The sequence below is a fragment of the Nuphar pumila genome, chromosome 17 (genome assembly GCF_984573655.1).
Source record: "Nuphar pumila chromosome 17, dmNupPumi1.hap1.1, whole genome shotgun sequence".
In the NCBI taxonomy this organism is placed as follows: domain Eukaryota; kingdom Viridiplantae; phylum Streptophyta; class Magnoliopsida; order Nymphaeales; family Nymphaeaceae; genus Nuphar; species Nuphar pumila.
This window is the reverse complement of record NC_143265.1, coordinates 29,713,163-29,732,510: the sequence shown is the minus strand read 5'-3', so window position 1 is coordinate 29,732,510 and position 19,348 is coordinate 29,713,163. Positions and strand designations below refer to the sequence as shown.

The 19,348-nt window shown below is 35.0% G+C and overlaps 1 protein-coding gene across 1 annotated transcript; it reads left to right on the top strand.

The window, feature by feature from the left end:
• Positions 1–4,579: 4,579 nt before the first annotated feature.
• On the top strand, positions 4,580–14,448 carry LOC149811849 (uncharacterized). Its single transcript, XM_089993239.1, has 7 exons — positions 4,580–4,899; positions 6,342–6,413; positions 7,805–7,872; positions 12,421–12,568; positions 12,847–12,930; positions 13,038–13,127; positions 14,187–14,448. Exons 1-7 carry the CDS (start codon positions 4,624–4,626, stop codon positions 14,187–14,189), a joined length of 741 nt encoding a protein of 246 aa, XP_089849365.1. The 5' UTR covers positions 4,580–4,623; the 3' UTR covers positions 14,190–14,448.
• Positions 14,449–19,348: the final 4,900 nt, after the last annotated feature.

Below are 19,348 nucleotides of genomic sequence, written 5' to 3'. Positions count from 1 at the left end.
GTGGCTATAGTCAGGGATATGTGGCAAATATATTTCATCTAAATTCTATAAGGCACAAAAATTCTTTTATCAATGATTTTCTATAAATTCTTCAGAAAATATTTTCTCAAATTGCATTCATGCATCATCTAGGTTTAGATTGCATCATAAAAGAATTTTACAGGGCCACACGCCCATCCTCTTGATTAATTCAAAAGTTCAAATCTCAGAAAAATTGATTTTCTTAAAGTCTCCTAGATTTTCTTCAGAAATTGAGTTTTTCAACATCAAGACTTCCTTTTCTTCAGAAATTGATTTTCTCAGAATAGTTTCCATTTTTAAATATTTTTATAAGTCTAGATTCACGATTTAATATTTCCCAAATTCAGAGGTTAAACTCAGAGAAATTGATTTTCTAAAAAATTACCCAAGTTTCCTTCAGAAGTCGATTTTCTCAGAAGTTGGTTTTCCTTTTCTTCAAAATATCTCTCAGATGTAGTTTACGATTTTCAAAGTGTCTCCTTTTTTCAAGTACTTTCGAATCTTCGAAGCATACATCATATTTCCAATCTGCATTTTCCAAAGTTCATAGCATATGCCTGATTCCTTGTATATTTAGGAATAGAATAATCGATTTAGACAGTTGAGTAAAGCAAAGCACTAGATCGATCCTTGGTTCGATTACCCCTGGTTATGGCGCCATGAATGGTTGAACCTCGTACTGACAGGCGAGTCCCTTTCCCGCAATTTTTTCAAAACAGAGGTGAGTTATTTTCAAAACTTTTTCTAAACTGAGTTTGGCTTGTAAAAGTAAAATTTTGCAATGATAACAATAAATTGATAATAATAATAATAATAATAATAAAAAAAAAAAAAAAATAATAAAGCACATTTTTCACCTTCCAAAACTCTTAAATCTATGTTGATTAAAAAAAAGCACAAGGTTTGATCAACTTACTTTAACTTGAACCACAAAAAAGATAATCAAAGTCAAGCATTTGTATCCACCTTAGGTTTAGGAGAACACTGAATGGGGCGAACATGAACTTGCCACTTGGCTACATGACACAAAGCTACCTAGAAAGATTTTTCCATTACTCCTCTCTAGGGTGAGACCATCTCTTTATAGAGCATGAAAACTCCAATCTCCCATTAAGAAAATGAGTCTCATTTGATGTCAACCTCCAACTACACTTTCTTAATTGATAAAGGTCATTTCTCATTAGGTAATATTTTTAATTAAAATAAAACTCTAAAAGTTATAGAGATTATAAGAATACCAAAAGTAAAATTTAATAAATGCAATAATTACACAAAAAATGGTTGTACTATATGACAAAAACATGTGTTTCTAAAAAATCTCACAATTTGCCAAAATCTACCTGATGAATAAAACTATAAATGTTGGGTATTAAAATAACTATTTTAACCTTCGCATGTGCAGACCTCTTGAGGATATACACATTTTTTCTGTGACAAACTTTACTATTGCTTTTTGACCTAGAAATTTAAGGATTTCAGAGGACTACAAAAAATAACAAAGAAACTAGACATAAATAACTTTCGAACAACATTTGAATCACTGAAAAACAACAAATGGGTGCTGAGATACAACCCTGGCAATGTTTTAAAAAATAAGATGAACATGCACAGTTACGTCAAGCCTAGTTATTCTATACTATTTTTTGGTCACCTGTGACAAAAATCCAGAAAAAGAATAAAAATGACAGACATATCAGCGCATTAGCTTTATAGCGTAACCAAGACCACCTTGATTTAATGAGTGGTTCGGGAGAAACATCCTATGGAAGATAGACTTTTCAGTTGTATCACACCCTCTAACTAAAAAGTAGACACACAATTTTTTTGCGGACCTTACGAAGTCCACATAAAATATAGGCGAGGATGAGAAAGTCTGCATAAAATATAGGCAAAAAATTATCAATATTATGCGAGGATGAGGAAGTCCGTATATATTTTATGAGGAAGACCTCACGAAGGCAACATAAAGTATATGCAAACTTCCTCATCCTCGCATAAAATATATGTGGATTTCCTCATCCTTACATAAAATATATGCAGACTTTCTTATCTTCACCTATATTCTATGCGAACTTTCTTATTCTCGTAAATAATGGTCATTTTTGCCTATATTTTATGCAAACTTTGTGAGGTCGACAAAAAAATAATGTAAATTTACCTTTTAGTTAGAGGGTGTGATAAATCTAAAAAGTCTATCTTCTAGAGGATGTTTATCCCAAACCGCTAATCAAAACAATACGATCTTAGTGGCGTTAGAAAGCTAACACACCAATATGTCTATCCTTATTATTATTATTATTTTGAAATAGGTGGCTGAAAATAATATAGAATAATCAGGCTAGGCGCAACTACACCTATTCATCTCATTTTTTTTGGAATGCTATTAGGGTTGTATTTCATCGTTCGTTCATCATTTTCCAGCGATTCAAATGTTATTGGAAAGGTATATATGTATAGTGTCTTTGTTCTTTTCTGTGATTCTCCAAAATCCTTCAATTTTTTTGGTAAAAAATCAGTAATAAAATTTGTCACAGAGGAAATTCAAATATCCTCAGAAGGTCCACACATGCGAGGGCTAAAATGGTTATTTTAATGCCCAATATTGCGATTTTGGTCATCAAGAGAAATTTGGCAAATTATGAGTTTTTTAAAAAACATATCAATTTTTTGTACAATACAATCATTTTTTGATAATTATAAACATGTCTCAAAAACTAGATTTACAAAAAACTTTTTTGCCAAATCACGATTTTGACTCAATATATGTATATTTACTAGTATACTAGTTTGGATTACATTGAAAGACACACTAGAGGTCTGACTTTAATATAATCCCCTCATGGTAGTTACTATTACGAGCATAAAAAAAACTTTGCTTACCCAATACATAGATATACGATACCAATATAGGATACAATGATTGTATAAGACCAAAATTCACATAGTCAATTCTATTTCGAAGGCTACTAACAAGTGTATTTATTAATTATTCTCTCAATATGACTACTTTCCTTTGCACATATCAAATTGTCTAACTGATAGAGAAACAATGTCAGGTCTACTGCAAGCATGCATGTTGCATGCTCTATAATCTTTGCAGAGTCCTTAGGTGATTTTTTTTATATTGGCGTCGTAAGTTGGTCTATCTCTTGAAAGCCTCATATTCAAGAGTCTCTACTGAAAAAAAAAAAAAGATACACTTCATCACCTCAACTCACTCAAGCTTATACCTTTAACATGATTTATGAGTCATTAAAGGTAGTATATCCAAAGTTCTAAGGATGAATTTTTTTTATGTCTACAACAGACACAACTTATAAAACTACGATAGAATCTTTTATAAGTCATAGCTGCATGCAATACGATACAATAACAATATTTCAAGGACATAATCATGACCATATTTAAGTATCCATAATTTTTTTCACAAAAGTCATGCAAGGCCTTATAAAATATCCAACAAGCATAAACAATTTTTTTTTGATGTTTTAACGTCATATCATAATAATCATAAATATTTAAACATCCAAAAAATTGTAATTTCATCCAAAATGCATGGTTCAACAGTTGATTACTAGCAGATTCCCCGTGAAGAACACATCCACATGCTTGGATTTGAAAAAAACAAAAGAAAGTGCTGAAAATGCCCCGTTCACTTGATATTTCTTGTATTTTAGTGACTCCATCTTCCTAACGTCAACAACCTTTTAATTTGACCCAAGTTCTCTTATTTTACAAATGTCCTCAAACTTTTAACACGAGTGGAAAAAGAAGAGAAAAGTCATCTTAGAACATATAATGAAATAATCAATTTACCCTTAAAGAAGTCAGATGATCTCATTTGAATTCCAATCTTTTAGTAATAATCACGAATATCACTAATAATTTAAATTTATCATGTTTTCGCATGATAAGACAACAAAACATTATGGCCGCATTTGAATTTGGCATGGAGCACATGCTAAGTTTGACCTCCAATTCAAAGTGGGGATGCTAGATTCCAAGATTTCGTGGCCCATCAAGCAAGGTCATGCCAGTGATTCTTCATTTGAAATTTTAAAATGTGGGGCACTAGAAACTCCCTCAGATATGAGATCCCCCAAGCAGTCAAACCCTTGGTAAACAAATAAAAAAGCACAACAAATTCATTTTATTGCTAGTATTGAATACATTACATAGAATAGTGTTAAAAAGCATTTTTTTTAAAGGATATTGTTATAAATATTATGAACGAACGGGTAACGTTCACATGCATTACCCAGTAGTGCACAATATTTTAAAGACTAATGACTGTGGAGAGGGGGTTTGTCTTAAATAGATGTTGGAGTTGCCCTGCCTATCAAATCCCATGGTTGAACGATTTGAAAAAAAAAATATAAATACATTTTTACAAGGGCAATATGATAAATTTGGCTTTTGGTTTAAAGATGGCAATGGTACTTTTAAAAATGACAAACCTTTGATAGGGTCCTGTCAATTAAAACGAAAGCTTTGGGGGGCATTGAAAATTACAACATCCCTAAAGGACCCCCATAGTTTTTGGTACCCCCAAGGAAGAAGAATACAAAGGGGGAAGGGAAACAGCGGAGCGTAGAGGAAAAGATGGTGGACGATTTCATGGTGTACGTCGACCGTCTGATTTCCTCAGCCTGCTTCGATACCGTCAACGAGGGTCTCCTCCACGGCCATGGGAGGACGGAAGCTCCGGAAAACTGCCCTCTGACCAACAATGGTTGCAATGGTGGTGGTGGTGGTTCTCAGGGGGAGGGTTGCTCGAAGAAAGGTGATAAAGGGGGGCTCATAGAGTGCAGAATATGCCAGGAGGAAGACGAAGAGAAGGAGTTGGAGTCTCCTTGTGCGTGTAACGGTACCCTGAAGGTACTCATTCAAATATCTTATTTTTTTTGAAGAGATTCTCGCTTTTCTCTTTCTTGGCAGGTTTGCTTTTGTGGTTTTGGTATCTGGGTGTTGGTTTTCGCGTGATTTTTTATGGTATTTGTCTGGAAAAATCGTATTTTTTCTTTGTTGGTGTCCTTCCGGCGTTTGTTTTGCATTTGAGGTTGCGGGTGATGCATGTTTCTGGGAGAGTGGTTGATTTTTGTGTGATTCTGTGGCTTCTCTTCCATCATTTCTTCGTTTGGAGCTTGTGGTAGGGATGATTGGTGGTCATTCTATTCTGCATTGTTGTTATTGGGCTTTCTTGCAAATAAATATGAATAATTCCTCTCCATGGTCTCTTTTTTTCAATTTTCATTTTTTTGGTTTTGTTTTACATTTGTGATCTTGGGTTTTGTTGTAAATGGTTGTATATGTCTTTCGGGCCTGTGTTTGTTTTTGGGCATTTGGTGAATTGGGGTTTTGTGTTTTGTCTACGATCACTGCTTTCTTTCTAGTTGCATTTGGCATTTTGGTTTATGGGGTTTCTTTGCAAAGACTTTTGCGAATGACCCAGTCTTTTGGCCTCTATTGTTCGTTTTCTTGCTTTTTTTTTTGGATAGGCAAGCTGGGGTTAAGCAGACCCCCACCAGTTATACAACCGTACCATTGGGTTTTGAACTTGCAACGTTTCCAACACAAGGTGACGTTCACTAATTGCTCCTACCAAACAAGTGGAGCCCCCGTTGGTTCTCCTTGGTTTTTGTTGTGAACGTTTTTTGTCCATTTCTTGTTCAAAGACCATTTATTTTTTGGGTTGCATTTCGGTTTCTCTTCTTCTTGCTTATAAAAATCACAGCTTTCTTTCCAATGCCCTGCATTTTCCTTTTAGACAGTTTTTTCCCTTTCCTCTCTAATGATTTTTACTTTTCTTTTCTCGAGGATTTTGAACATGCTTAAGATTTTTTAGATTTTCATTAAGCTTGATATTGCTTTGTTCTGTTATTGATGGTTATCTGTTAGCAGATGGTGGGCACGTGGTTGGTTTTAGAAGAAATGACACCTACAAATTATTTCATTTGTTTCTTCTTACATCTTTCCTCTTCATTACTCTTCATCTAATTTTCATTCAAAATGTTTGTTTTATAACTTTTGGTTTCAATGTGCGTTTACTTTTTGCAAGAGAGCACATCCATTTTTCACTGCCTTTTTTATTTCCTCCTTTAGTGGCCTTGTATATTTTTGCTGGATTTGGTTCACTTTTGAAGATGCATTGTTACAACTTACAAGGAAAACCATGGTTTGCCATCTCCGCAACCATCTATCCCTGGCGTATGATTGCTCTGTGAAAGGAATGAGAATCTCACTTATGCTTATGTTTTTCTCCTTAAATACAACGTGGGTTATGGGGATCATTTATAATGTGGATTGTTATTTTGGTGCAGTTTGCTCACAGGAAGTGTATTCAGAGATGGTGCAATAAGAAAGGAGATATCACTTGTGAGATCTGCAATCAGGTATGGTATTTCATCTGAAAATTTTTCATCCTATGTGACTGTATCTATGATATGCTATTGTGACTTAATTGGTAAGCAGGTTTTTGTATGTCAGACAGTCTTATTTCTACTATACCTGTTGACGCTTTTCATTGCCAAAAAACAAAAAGGCCTTCTACGTGTACCTTATTCAATTTTATATTTCACATTGTTGGCTTTTTCCTCTTGCCTTATTAGGTGAGCTAGATCGGCCACCCACTATTTCATTGAGGAAATAAGAAAAACTAAAGAGCAACAAAAAGACTGCAAAGAGTGCCACTTAACCTTTCCCCATAAAAATCTTGTAGGTTCATCCTTAAAAAGAAAGAAAAGGGATTCTCAGGCTAGAGTTGTCTATATTTCCCAACTATCGTTAAAGGACTTCTAATGTTTCTAGACTGAAAAGTTTGCTGGGTTTTCTATGTGTGGGAACAATGAAAGTTTACATAAGATCTGTGGAATAACAATATTGAAGATTCTGGTTTTAAAAGGGTTCCCAGGCTAGAGTTTTCTACGTTTTCCAACTCTTGTTAGAGGACCATCCAGAATTTCTGCATTCAACTTGTTGCTAACATGCATATGTGAGACGCGTCTCTAACAAAATCCTTTACACAGTTCTTCCTAGATGGCATAGCTGATTGTCCTCAAGAACACTTCAACATGATTTTAACGTCATCTTTAGAATCCACCTGCAAAACTCTAACTGGAGTTCTGCTGCCTTCATTGCTTATTTTCAACTTATCTCAAAACAAGCATTGGCTCTCCCGTTCACTCCCATGGTGTATGCATGCACTGGATTTCTTTTGTTTTTTCATGCATTCTTTTAAATATTTTTCCTAGAAAATGATTATGGAACTCATTTTCCTGTTACAAATTTTCATAATCTCTTCATATTTTTTTATTTGCTTGTGGCATTACATCCTGGGACACCGAAAATGATCTTATTACCAAGTGAAAGACTCTCTTCATTGTTATGCAATATTAGATTTTTCAATTTGTTCTTTCCTGGAAGTGCCATAATTATCAATAATACCATGGTAGAAAAGTATCATAATCAGAAGCCTAGTTGTTCTTGTGTTCTAGCCATTCTACACATTTTAGATGGGGCTTTACTGTCCAGGCAGGTATCATGGCTCTTTGTCTGTGGAGTTGATATGCAATGGACTAAGATATCATTTAATGAAAATATAACTTAAGTTTGTTTTAATTAGAGGAATTGAAAGGATTTTCCTTTTGTCTGTGGAGTTGATACGCATTGAACCAAGATATCATTTAATGAAAATATAACTTAAGTTTGTTTTAATTAGAGGAATTGAAAGGATCTTCTTTTTCTTTTTTCCTGAAGAAATTGTTGACAATGCCTTCTTATGTAGGTCTATGCTCCAAATTACTCTGTTCCACAAACCAGGGCTGGTTCAGATGGTTTAACAATTGATATAAGGTGCTTCCTTTAAACTTAAAATCTTTTATAATTTATCATACAGTGCATTGTACATGTGCATTGATAATTCTCAATGAGGTGTTTATGTGGCAAAAATCAACTAGGATCTATGTCACAGGGATTGGGCTAGCAGGGTGCGGCACCGGGTGCGGTCAGCCCGACCTTGGGTGCGGTCAACGCACCCAGGGTCATTTTGGTCCAATTTTCGGACTTAAAAAAAATTTGCCAAGAATTTTTTTTTGCCTTATATGTCACAGGGATTCTCCAACTAGGTGCCGCACCCGCACTCGATGCAGTCAACCTGACCCTGGGTGCAGTCAACGCACCCAGGGTCATTTATGTCCAACTTTTGGATTTTATATATATAATTTTTTATATTTTTGCCACACCCCCGCACCCAGGTTTTTTGAAAGTGCCGCACCCCCACACCCGCACCCGCACCCGCACCCGCACCCGCACCCATGTGACATAGACTAGGATCTATGTTTTATCTAATTTGTAAGAAGTCAAGTATCCACTGTGAGAGCACTACTAGGAATGCACTGATAAATGAAATGAACTACTCTCAGCTTGGCTTGCTAACTAGTTCACTCAGGATTGTATTTGCTTGAAGAGCCTATTTTATGAGCTTGTCATGTTTAAGGAGCTGAACTTGAATAAAGGCTGGCTTGGGTAAGCTTGTATCAATAAAATTAAATTCTTTTGGAAGGATATATATATATATATATATATATATATATATATATATATATATATATATATATATATATATATATATATATATATATATATATATGTATGTATGTAGCAGAAATGATTCATCCAAACTTGATCCGTGCAAAATGTGCATTGACTGTCACTGTGCGCTGGATGTAGAAAAAGGAAAAAGAAACTCAAAATCGATTTTTAGCGGTGGTTATTTTCTAATTTCCACTAAAGATACCCTTTAGCGGCTTTTAGAAACTGTTGCTTTTAGTGAATTTCACATGGTCATCAATTTTTTGCAATTTGAGCACTTGTTTTCTTCCTTTTTTGGTTTGTATTATTGTGTGTGTAGGCTAATGTAATCGTCCTTCCGAAAATCCTAACTACTTTCATACAAACTGCAGTTTTTGGATGTTTTTGTTTCTTTTCTTTTTTCATTCCTTTTCCAAATCTGACCATAATGATGTGTTCTACATGCTTGATTTTATAGGAATTGACTCTTGGTTGAATCATCCAATTATGACACATGGATAGATTTTTATAGGGTTTGACAATCAATTGTTCATTTTTTTTTGTAAATATTTAAGCATCAAAAAATCATATTTCTTTGTCATAAAAACATGATCCAAGTGCCAATTCTTATCAAATGGACCATGTTGAACACATCTGCGAGGTCAAATTTGTGAAAAATTTGATGGAAATGCCCAGTTTGTACAGGACATGGATAGTTTTGTAGCATGAATATTCTCATTGCCCTCTCTCTCTCTCTATATCTATCTATCTATCTATATATATATAGATATAAACATATATAAATATATATAGATAAGGTTTACTATTTGGTGCTATTGAAGTACGAAACTGTTGAGCTGGAAATCATAGGTTCAAGCTTTATCAACTCTATCTAACCAGATAGATGTGTTCAGCTTGGTTTGTTTGCTAAGGATCAAATCTTTGATCATGTTATTCCTGTCTAAAAATATGATTTTTTGAGTTGTGAAATTTTAGTGCATTGTGGACTGTTAATTTTAAAGCCCTTAAAAACATGCTTATATGTCACGATCACATGATTCAAAACTCATTTTCTATTAAACAAACCTTGCAGATCACATCCATAAGGTCTGATTTACAAAAAAATATCTAAAAAATATGAAAAGAAGGTGATTTATGCTCAATAGTTTTGTGCCTTCAATAGCACCAAATATTCACCTATATATATATGTAAGTTTTTTTATCTTTGCCAACCTGACTAAATGAGCTAGAAATCACAGGTGCAGGTCGTGTCAGTCCAATCAGACCTCATAGATGGATTCAGCATGGTCCAAATGCTAGGAACTGGCCACAATTTTATGTGCCGAGAAAATATCGCACATTTTTGGCTGTTGATTTTGCATGGCTCATAAGTCATGCCTATGTATCATAATTTGAAGATCCATGAGCCAGTTTTCACTAACCAAAGCATGTAGATCACATCTGTAAGGTTAGTTCCATGAAAACCAGCCAAAAAAATGAAAAAAACTCATTTGTATGTAATGGCAACCTGACAAAATGCTAACCCAAAAAACACAATTTCATGAGTGGATAAAACATTGCACAATGTAGGCCGCTGATTTTTCAAGGCTCATGAAATTGTGCCTGCGTGTCATATCCGGAAGATCGAAGAACGGATTCCCACTAAGTCATTAACGAAGCATGTTGATCACATCTGTAAGGTTAGTTTCATAAAAAAAACTCATTTCTACATAAAAGTATGTGTGTCTCTATATATATATACACATGTGGTGGAGTTGGTTGGTTGAGGGTTCCAAAATATTCCATTGTCCCTCTGTTTTTTTCTTCTTTATAAACTTAAATGAACTGGCTTGGCTCAGCTTGAGCTTGGCTCCATCTCATGGTGAGGTGAGATTTGCTTCTATTGACTGAAAATAACCCGACCTTGAACAATTCAAGCTTCACTTCTTTGGCATCAGCCCTAATAAGATGAGTAACATTATAATATGTTTGGTCATTACTTTCAAAATTTTCTGAATCTGAGAAATAAAAAAATAGCCTATTAACGTTTACTATGTCAAATTGATGTCTTTTTTGTGTGCTTAATTTGAAGCTCTTGTTTATGGAAATATTAATGTTCTCTGTTTGACAAATTCACTCTTGATGAATGTTCAAATTCTTTTGTCTAGTTGTGGATGAATACATGTTCCATTATTCTCCATTCCATCCATTTTCTCGCCTCATATGCCCAATATCATGCAGACTGACAGACCCAATCTGCTTTGCTCTGCTGTCTGAGTATTCTTCCACCATCCACATGGTTGTGTGCTAAAATCACATATAAGAACTTTAAAGTTTGCCGGTTAAGCCCATTAGTCAGATTCACATCCTTTCAGTAACGAACAAAGTAGATAAACAATTGACAAAGATGTTGTATGGCACCAAGGCATCTGTCAACTTGGCATTGTAAATTTTTAGATTATTTTGGTTTTATTTGACTTCTGCTGTAGACTGGCAGTTCGAAGAATTTCAAATGGATTAGGATGTTCTGAAGATCATGAAAACAATCTCTAATCAAAAGTTCTTTGAAAAGATGTCTTTGCATATATTAGTGCATGGATCAAAAGAAATTCCTTGTTTTGTTCTTTTTTAGTGAACTGGTTCCAGTCTCTCAGATTTAGTGCTTACGCATTTTTCTTTTCTTTTTTCATCCTCCTTTTCACATCAAAGTGTGGCTTCAGAAACTTGGTATTTTATTCTTAGGTTCTTATCAAGCTTGCCCTGACAGAAACTTCTTAACCAATAAATGTGTTGATGACCGCCTGTATAATCACAATGTCACTATCATGAACTAAATGCCACTTCCTATCTTGCTTTATTCTCTGGCTTCATCCTCACATTCTTTCTGGATACTTTTAGCAACTGGAACCTAAATGTGATTATTTTCAAATTGATGTTATGTTAGAGGTTGATTACACAAAAGTGTACTCTAAGTTAATCTGCCTTATTTTTTCTTTTGTTCACTAATTAGCACTGAATGTCCGTTAGAGGTTGATTAGACACGTGTGCTCTAAGTTAATCTGCCTTATTTTTTCTTTTTGTCACTAAAATTTGCATTGAATGTCTTCTCTGCCATTGAAGCCAGACAATGTGCATTTCTGTTGTATGTCCTGCTGAAATCACCTACTTAAATGCGCTAATCAAATTTTTTTGTTCCTGTGGCATATAGGTGATTAAGATTTTGATGTCTTTTAGAACTCAAGTCCTATGCTAGACTTACAAGAGCTATCTGCTTGTAACTAGCTTGAACAACTTAGCTATTTTGTCTTGTCTTTGTTTTCTTGCTAGATGAGATCTAAATCTACCCTAGATTTGATGCACTTCCTATGCACATAGGATGTATATGGAGATGGCCCTTGTAGTTTAAATGAAGTCACTCACAGTCAGTTTTATGGAAACTCATTAAAAGTTTAGTAGATGAAACATTGTGCGTTCTCTTGCCATCAATTGAAGATTCCTTGGTGCTACTTATTTGAGATTTACTGTGTTTTCCATCCTCTTGGTTCTTCTCTAGTGGACCACAGGTGCTTTGTTAATGCTGCAGGTTATCAAAAGAAATTATATTCTGCAACTGGTGTCTGCATTGCCTAAGAATTGAAAATTAGATAAAATATACTGTGTGTTAGTTTTAATTCATGGATATATCTTTTGTGATTGTGTTTTACTTTGATGCTTTACTTGTGGAGATGATATTGGTACACCAATTCTTGTATTATGACTGGTCTGTTCTTATTTTGCTTGCTTTGGTTTTACAATTCATAGCTCTCTCTCATATTTTTTCTTTGTAAACAGACAAAATTGGGGCCCACGGATAGATCTTCATGACCCTCATATTCTGGCCATAGCTGCTGCTGAGCATCGGTTGCTGCAGGCTGAATATGAAGATTATGCTGTTGCAAACACTGGTGGTATTGGTTGCTGCCGCTCCGTCGCTCTAATTGTATGCTTGTATTCTTTTCCTTTTACTTATTTGTTTTTCCCCTTGTATTGGTTTTATTTCCCCAAGTTCATAGCCTATTTTGAGACCTAAGGGGTTCCTTGATTAAACATGACTTTGCAAGTCATCGAAAGTTCACCACCTCTGGCGCAGACCTTGGATTAGTGAGTCCAAGTTGGGTGCTCCATTGGATACATGTTGAAAAGTCATTGTATGTATTCATTGTTGATTCACAAACTTTATTTTATTGGAAAATTGAATATCTTTTGTATTCTTGACAGCTGATGCTAATTCTGCTTGTTCGCCATGCTCTTATCATAACGAAAGATTCTGGGCTTCTGCAGGAGTCCTTGACAGTATTCAATGTATGTTCTATCATCCAGTTGCATGAATTGACAAATAATAACTTTCTGGGTTTTTCTTTCTAAACTGTTGCGGCTCAAACATCTAATATTTGACCTGCAATATTTAGATTTCACTGCTTCAGTTTGCTGGATTACTTCTGCCATGCTATGTGATCTTGAGAGCACTTTACATTTTACAGAGTCGAAGGCGAAGGCAGGTATTTTTTTCAATCTGCTGTGATCTGTTTATCTTTTAATTGCTTCACCTTTTCATTTACTGAAAATAAGTACATGTTTCAAGATAATCAGATGAATTTTGCCTTGATTTTTAATGCCATTAAAAACAGAAATTAGAAGTATAAATGTCTGTTGTTGGTTGGTGGCCTCTCAATTTGTCTTAACCAGACGTAGTTTTGGGTTCATTCCGATGCTCATCTGCCAAAGAAAAAAAAACTAAACAATAGCTGTCTTTTTTATTACTGTTTGTGCCTTTCAATATGATGTTTTTCTGTAGACATCATGGGATGTGCAGTTATAATGTGGTGTGCATATTGGACTTAATCCATGCCTGCTTGGATTAACACAGACAACATCAAGTGGGGTGGCTCTTTATTGGGAGATCCTGGTGTAGGATCAAAATTCACCTGCATTAAAGTCCAGTATTTTGACTCAGCATAATTCTAAAATCAATCCCGTGGGCTTTAGATCAATGATCTGGGTTCAAATTAAGGTTTTTAAGATCTGAGGATCTCAAGAACTGAGGACTATTGGTCTAACCTGAAGCCAAAAAGCCTTGTCATTGAAAAGGGATTTCAAATATCTAAAGTGGGGACCTGGGACCCCCTTTTTGAATGGCTTGGATCTCTGTGCGAACCCTAGGCAGTGGTCTGTTCTTAAATCTATAATCTGAGGTATTGAAATGCTTCCACGATTACCCAAAACTAAGAACAATCAAATGCAGCCTCCCATTTGTTTCCATTACCACACCTTCCTCTTGGATTCTTCTTCTGAAACTGGATTTAATGACGGCCATGTGTTTGCCCCTATGGCCTATGTTCAACATGATCCGGGTGTTCTTTGAGTCACATGGAAAGTTTTATCCCATGCTGTTCTTTGAGTCACATAGAAAGTTTTATCCCATGCTGTTCCGAGTAGGATGCTTTTTGAGCAACTTGTTTGGTATGCGTGTCTCAACCTTTTAAACTTGGTAATGAACTTTTTCTGAAAGTTCACCTATTTTTTCCTGTTGACTTACACTTTCCTTCGTCTTAATGCAGTAGCAGCACATCACCATGGAGGAACGAGCTAAACGTTTAAGCTTCTCTCATGGCCAAGCTTCTTTGTGTTCCTTTCCACCTTTAGCTAGAGTTTCCGGACAACTGGGATCTCTTGTTCCTGTATATCTGAATATGTACTTGCTCAGCTCAAGCGAGATTTGACAGTGGCTTCGGTACTGCTCAAGAAAGTGGAATCTGTAAATATGGCTATTTAACTTTTTTGGCAGTGAGTTGCAAATGTAATCTGAGTCTTTGCTGAGGCATCGTGCAAAATCTTTCTTGAAGATCTGCCCAAGTAGATGGCTTGATTCTCATGGTAAATACATGAAAACATGGACATAGTAGAGGGATGGGGGTTCTCTCACTTTTGGCGTAGCATGCATATACGTGTGTGCGCCCACATGCTCGCTCACTCATCTTGTTGTTTGTTTGGATTGAGCTGTCTATGCATCGCAGGTTTAGTGGTGCGTGAGATCGTGCCTGCTTGTTTTAGACTAGCCAGATCTGTTTAAACTACAACCAAGTTGGCTGTTGGCATGATAGAATGATTTGTTCTAAACTACAACCAAGTTGGGCGTGCTGCATTTGTATTACTGGTTTAGCTGCAGTTTAGTTTTTTTTTTTGAAAGACATGCTGCTGTTATACCGACCCCCACCAATTACTATTCAACGTACCACTGGGTTTTGAACCTGCAACGTCCCACCACGAAGAGACGTGCACTGACAGCTCCTACGAGCTCCCATTGGTACTGCAGTTTAGTTGAGATGGTCCATTAAAGCTGAAACCTTTTCTTGCTGATTAAGTAGTTTTGATTGCTTGACCACTAAAATAATAGTTACGCTTGGGTTTATCCACCTTGACAACCAACCCTGAAACCCATGATCATTATCTGCATAGGGTCCGTGTTTCATGTAGGAACATGGCATCCACAAAGCGTGACAAATCTATGATATCAGGCTTCTTGATATCGAAGGGTTGCATGATGTGGCATATGGACATATGTGGGTGCAGTACCAGGGAAATTTTGATTTTGCAACCCTTTAAATGCATGTAGTGACCAAAATTCTGTACATTATCAATATTCCGCTATTGTATATCCCATAGTTACTGGAAGCTTCTTGGTTCATGGGAAGCTCGCTTCTGAAGTAGGAAACTGCTTGCTTCTTGGAAAGCAAGGGAAGCTTTGGGAAATCTGCTTTCAAAATATGAAAAACTTGATTCTCTTTAGTAGAAAGTCCCCATCAGCTTTATGTTTCAAATCAATTCCCTTTCACTTAACATTTCCCTATTGCTTCTTCACTCTCTCTTACGTTTTTCATATTAAAAAGTTTAAATTTTTTACAATAAGCTTGCTTGTTAGTTTTGTATCATTTTATATTTGTGTTCATGTCATTTCTTATCTGCTTCCACCCATGCTTCATATTGTTGTTTATGTGTTTTCTTTTCATTTTTCATGCACTTGCATAACTGCTTCATAACTTCCTGTTTCATACCATTTTTTAACACTCGATCCCCCACTTCCACTTCGCGCGTGGCTTCTCATATCCGTTTCATTTTCTGGTAACTATGGTCTATCCAATTGAACCTTCATATCACCAAGACACACATCTTACTGATAATGCTCTACATTGTCAAATAGCACACTATATTCTGGCATGCTTCTCATTATTTCATACTCATAAGCGAAGTCTGTTATTGTGTCTTTGTCAAGGCAGCCATCCAACATTTTCAGATGGATGGTGGCTGTAAGTGACATTTTATAATCATTTCCATGTGATGATTGTAGAAATGGTAAAAAAAAATTGATAAAAAGGATAACAAAATTGCTACTGTTTATGATGTTTAATGGATATTGTTAGAAGTCCACATATGGGTCCTCAAATCACTGGGTGTGTGAAGGTCTGGTATCATAGGGTCAGAATCACGTTAGGTTCATTTAGAAATCTAGTAATTTTGATGACTATCTATTACAGCCAGATACAGCTCCAGTTCTCACCAAAGCCACGGAACAAGTCAGGTTTGGATCCGTCTCCAATCTGCATGAAACCTAGCAGGTCACTTGGGAACTGAAAGGCATGAATGTTAGAACCATGTCATCATATTTCACGCCATGCATATTGATCCTCTCAAATCATTCGAGTCTTAAGAAAATGGTTGGCACACCGTGTACATGAATTTTTCAGCTTTTACATTGTTCATTACAAGGGGTATTTTATCAACGGAAAATGACTGTACTGTATGGGTAATTTGGCCCGATTCCCTTAAAAACTTATAATTTTCGATATCCAAAATTGCAAATATTTGACATCGTGAGGACCTTTTTACCCTTCGTAACTGCAAATTTAGGCCTTTTTTGCGATAAAATTGTATCGCCTGTTAGCTATCTCCAACACTCACTCAAATTAGAATCACAAGTTTTTATGCTAATTTAGACCTCACAAACTCGCATAAAATTAATTGTGAGATCTCGATGAAAATAAAACCACCAAAATATCAAATATCACTCTTTCGTATAAAAATATTTGTGAAGAACCTCTTGCAAATAACATATTGTTTTACATATATCTTGAAATCACATAAATTTATGTGTGTGAAACTCCACTTAAAGGGAATCAACAAAATCACAAATATGCTACTTACATATTTATATGCGATTTTTCTTAATAGTTGTGATTTTGTCGAATCATATATATATATATATATATATACTCGTTTTTGTTCTAGGGTTTCTTCTCGTTTGTGTTTGCAAAGAACTTCTCTGTAGAACCCTTGCGACAATTCTTGCATTTTAAAGAGGTCGCTGTATCATCTTTGTGATCAACTTCCTCATCTACAATTTCAAAAGTGAGTTCCATACAATATATACCTGCGTATCCCCATGCATATTTTCGATAAGGTTGTAATATCATCCTTGTGATCTACTTCTCTTTAGGGTTTACTATGTTTATGGTTCTTTTTATAGAAATATATATTATTGCAAATGATTTATAATTGTTTGCTTATCCTTTAGTTAATATTTGTTGTTCTTGTGTTTGTGTAATAGGGCTAAGGTTCACTGTGCACAAGCATTAAAAGGGCTAAAGTATATTATCGTAGTTGTTGTAGGTAGTTAATAATAGTGTCTGAAAGGGCTAAAGTATAATATCATAGGTTTGATTACACTAATTAAAAATTTATAATGGTTTCCAAAAATATTACCTTTAAAGAATTTGTGGCTTTAATGTCTAGTAAAACCGAATATATGACTTTGAGCCTCTGGTATAATTATTCTCTAAACAACCAAGAAATATGAATAGATGTTGAGGATAGTGGAAAAAATACATTATAAGTGAATTTTGAATGTTATTCACAAACGCATGCATGATAACCCGAAGATAACTTCAAGAAAAATTATGAATGACGTCAGTCACAAGGAAGGTATAGAGGTTACTTACAAACAAGTATGTCATGAATGAGAATACACTAAAACTATATTATATGGTTCATTGGAAGAGTCCTTTAAGATGCTTCCCGCCTATTTGGATTATTTGATGAATGCTAACTGAGAATCGCTATGTATGCTTTTACACAACTTTGCATACTTATAAATAAATTTTTGTATAATCTAGATTATGTTGCAATTTTTAATTCCTTTCAACTAGGGCAACAAGCACTGAGTTTTTTGAAAAATGGGCATGAAGGAAAAGGATTTCAGGCTCTACAATTCCATGCCAAATATATATTTAGTGGATAAAAACCTCAAATAAATAGTACAATATCATAACTTAATAATGTTTTTTTTGTGTATGTTATCTCATTTTTTGCGTATATTTGTTATCTCTTTTCATGCATATATGTTGCAGGTTCATTTTATTTTGCGTAATTTGGGTTTGACTATTACAATGATTGGACGATGATCATGCATAAGTTTATGCATAATATATACATTCTATATGCATGATTATATGTGAAATGAGTAGTAATAACTTTTGTTTAATCGATATTTGGCATGATCCTGCAGAGCACGTTTTAATTTCAAAAAGAGAAAAAATTAATAAGTTGAACCCAATTGAGTGTTTTAGAAAAATTAAGTTTTTACTCACAGACTTTTTTTAGAAAATAGTTTTAAAAATAGAGACTTTTTGAATTTTTTGGAAATTTTATTGAGTGTTTTAGAAAATTTCTTAACATACCTCAAAAACCTAATAGAAACTTATAAATAATAAAGATTAGAAGGGGGTGGGGGGCATCTTTTCCCTCTTGGAATTCATGCCCCCTCCCCTCTAATCTCCTCTCTCCCCCAACCAGTTCTCTCTCTTCTCTTTAGCTTTCTTTTCCCTTCTTTCCTTTTCTTCGTTGACGTCTTCTTCTTCTCTCGTCGGAGGGTAGTGTGATGTGCGTACATCATGGAAGATCACTCTATTCTCCCCACTCCATTGGAGGTGAACCATTAGGTATGCTTCTTCTCCCCCTTCTCTGTACCTAGGATTGAATGCATTAGTTTTTCTGGTTATTAGTCTAATGCATAATGTAAGTTACTGATTATTTAATTTTTTTAGCATAGGTCAGTTTTCTTTCATGTTAGATTAAATCGAAATTGAAAAAAAATCACGCAGGCCATGAGTTTTGCTTTTGATCAGTCGATCTGATCACCTGATCAGATCTGAACAGATCTACTAACAGTAGCAGACAAACAAATCTGCATATGGTCGACTTGTGCCAATCTGTTGGCCATATCACGCCAGGTTGATTTGAGAATAACTTTTTTATTAGATCTGCATAATCACGCCAGGTTGATCTCAGAATAACTTTTGTAATAGGGTAGAACGATTTCTTTACATTTAATTTAAGGCAATAAAGCTTGTTATTGTGTGGAATACGAAAGTTTTAAACACGTTCTCTATGTTCGACCTGGACTTCAGCACTAGTGTGAACCAATAATTTAAGATTTAATTCATGGTTTGCACAAACAATTTTTAATAAAAAATCTCTTTTAAAAATACTTTTAAGAAAAGTTGCATAAAATTTTTGGCGCCGTTGCTGGGGAACGACGATTTAAAACTAAGTAATCACTTTATTGCCTTTCTTTCATGTATATTTAGGATTGCTAGTTTGCTTTTGTATTTTTTTATTAGGATTGTTTAGTTTAATTTTCTATTGATATCTAGGAGTGCTTAGTTTG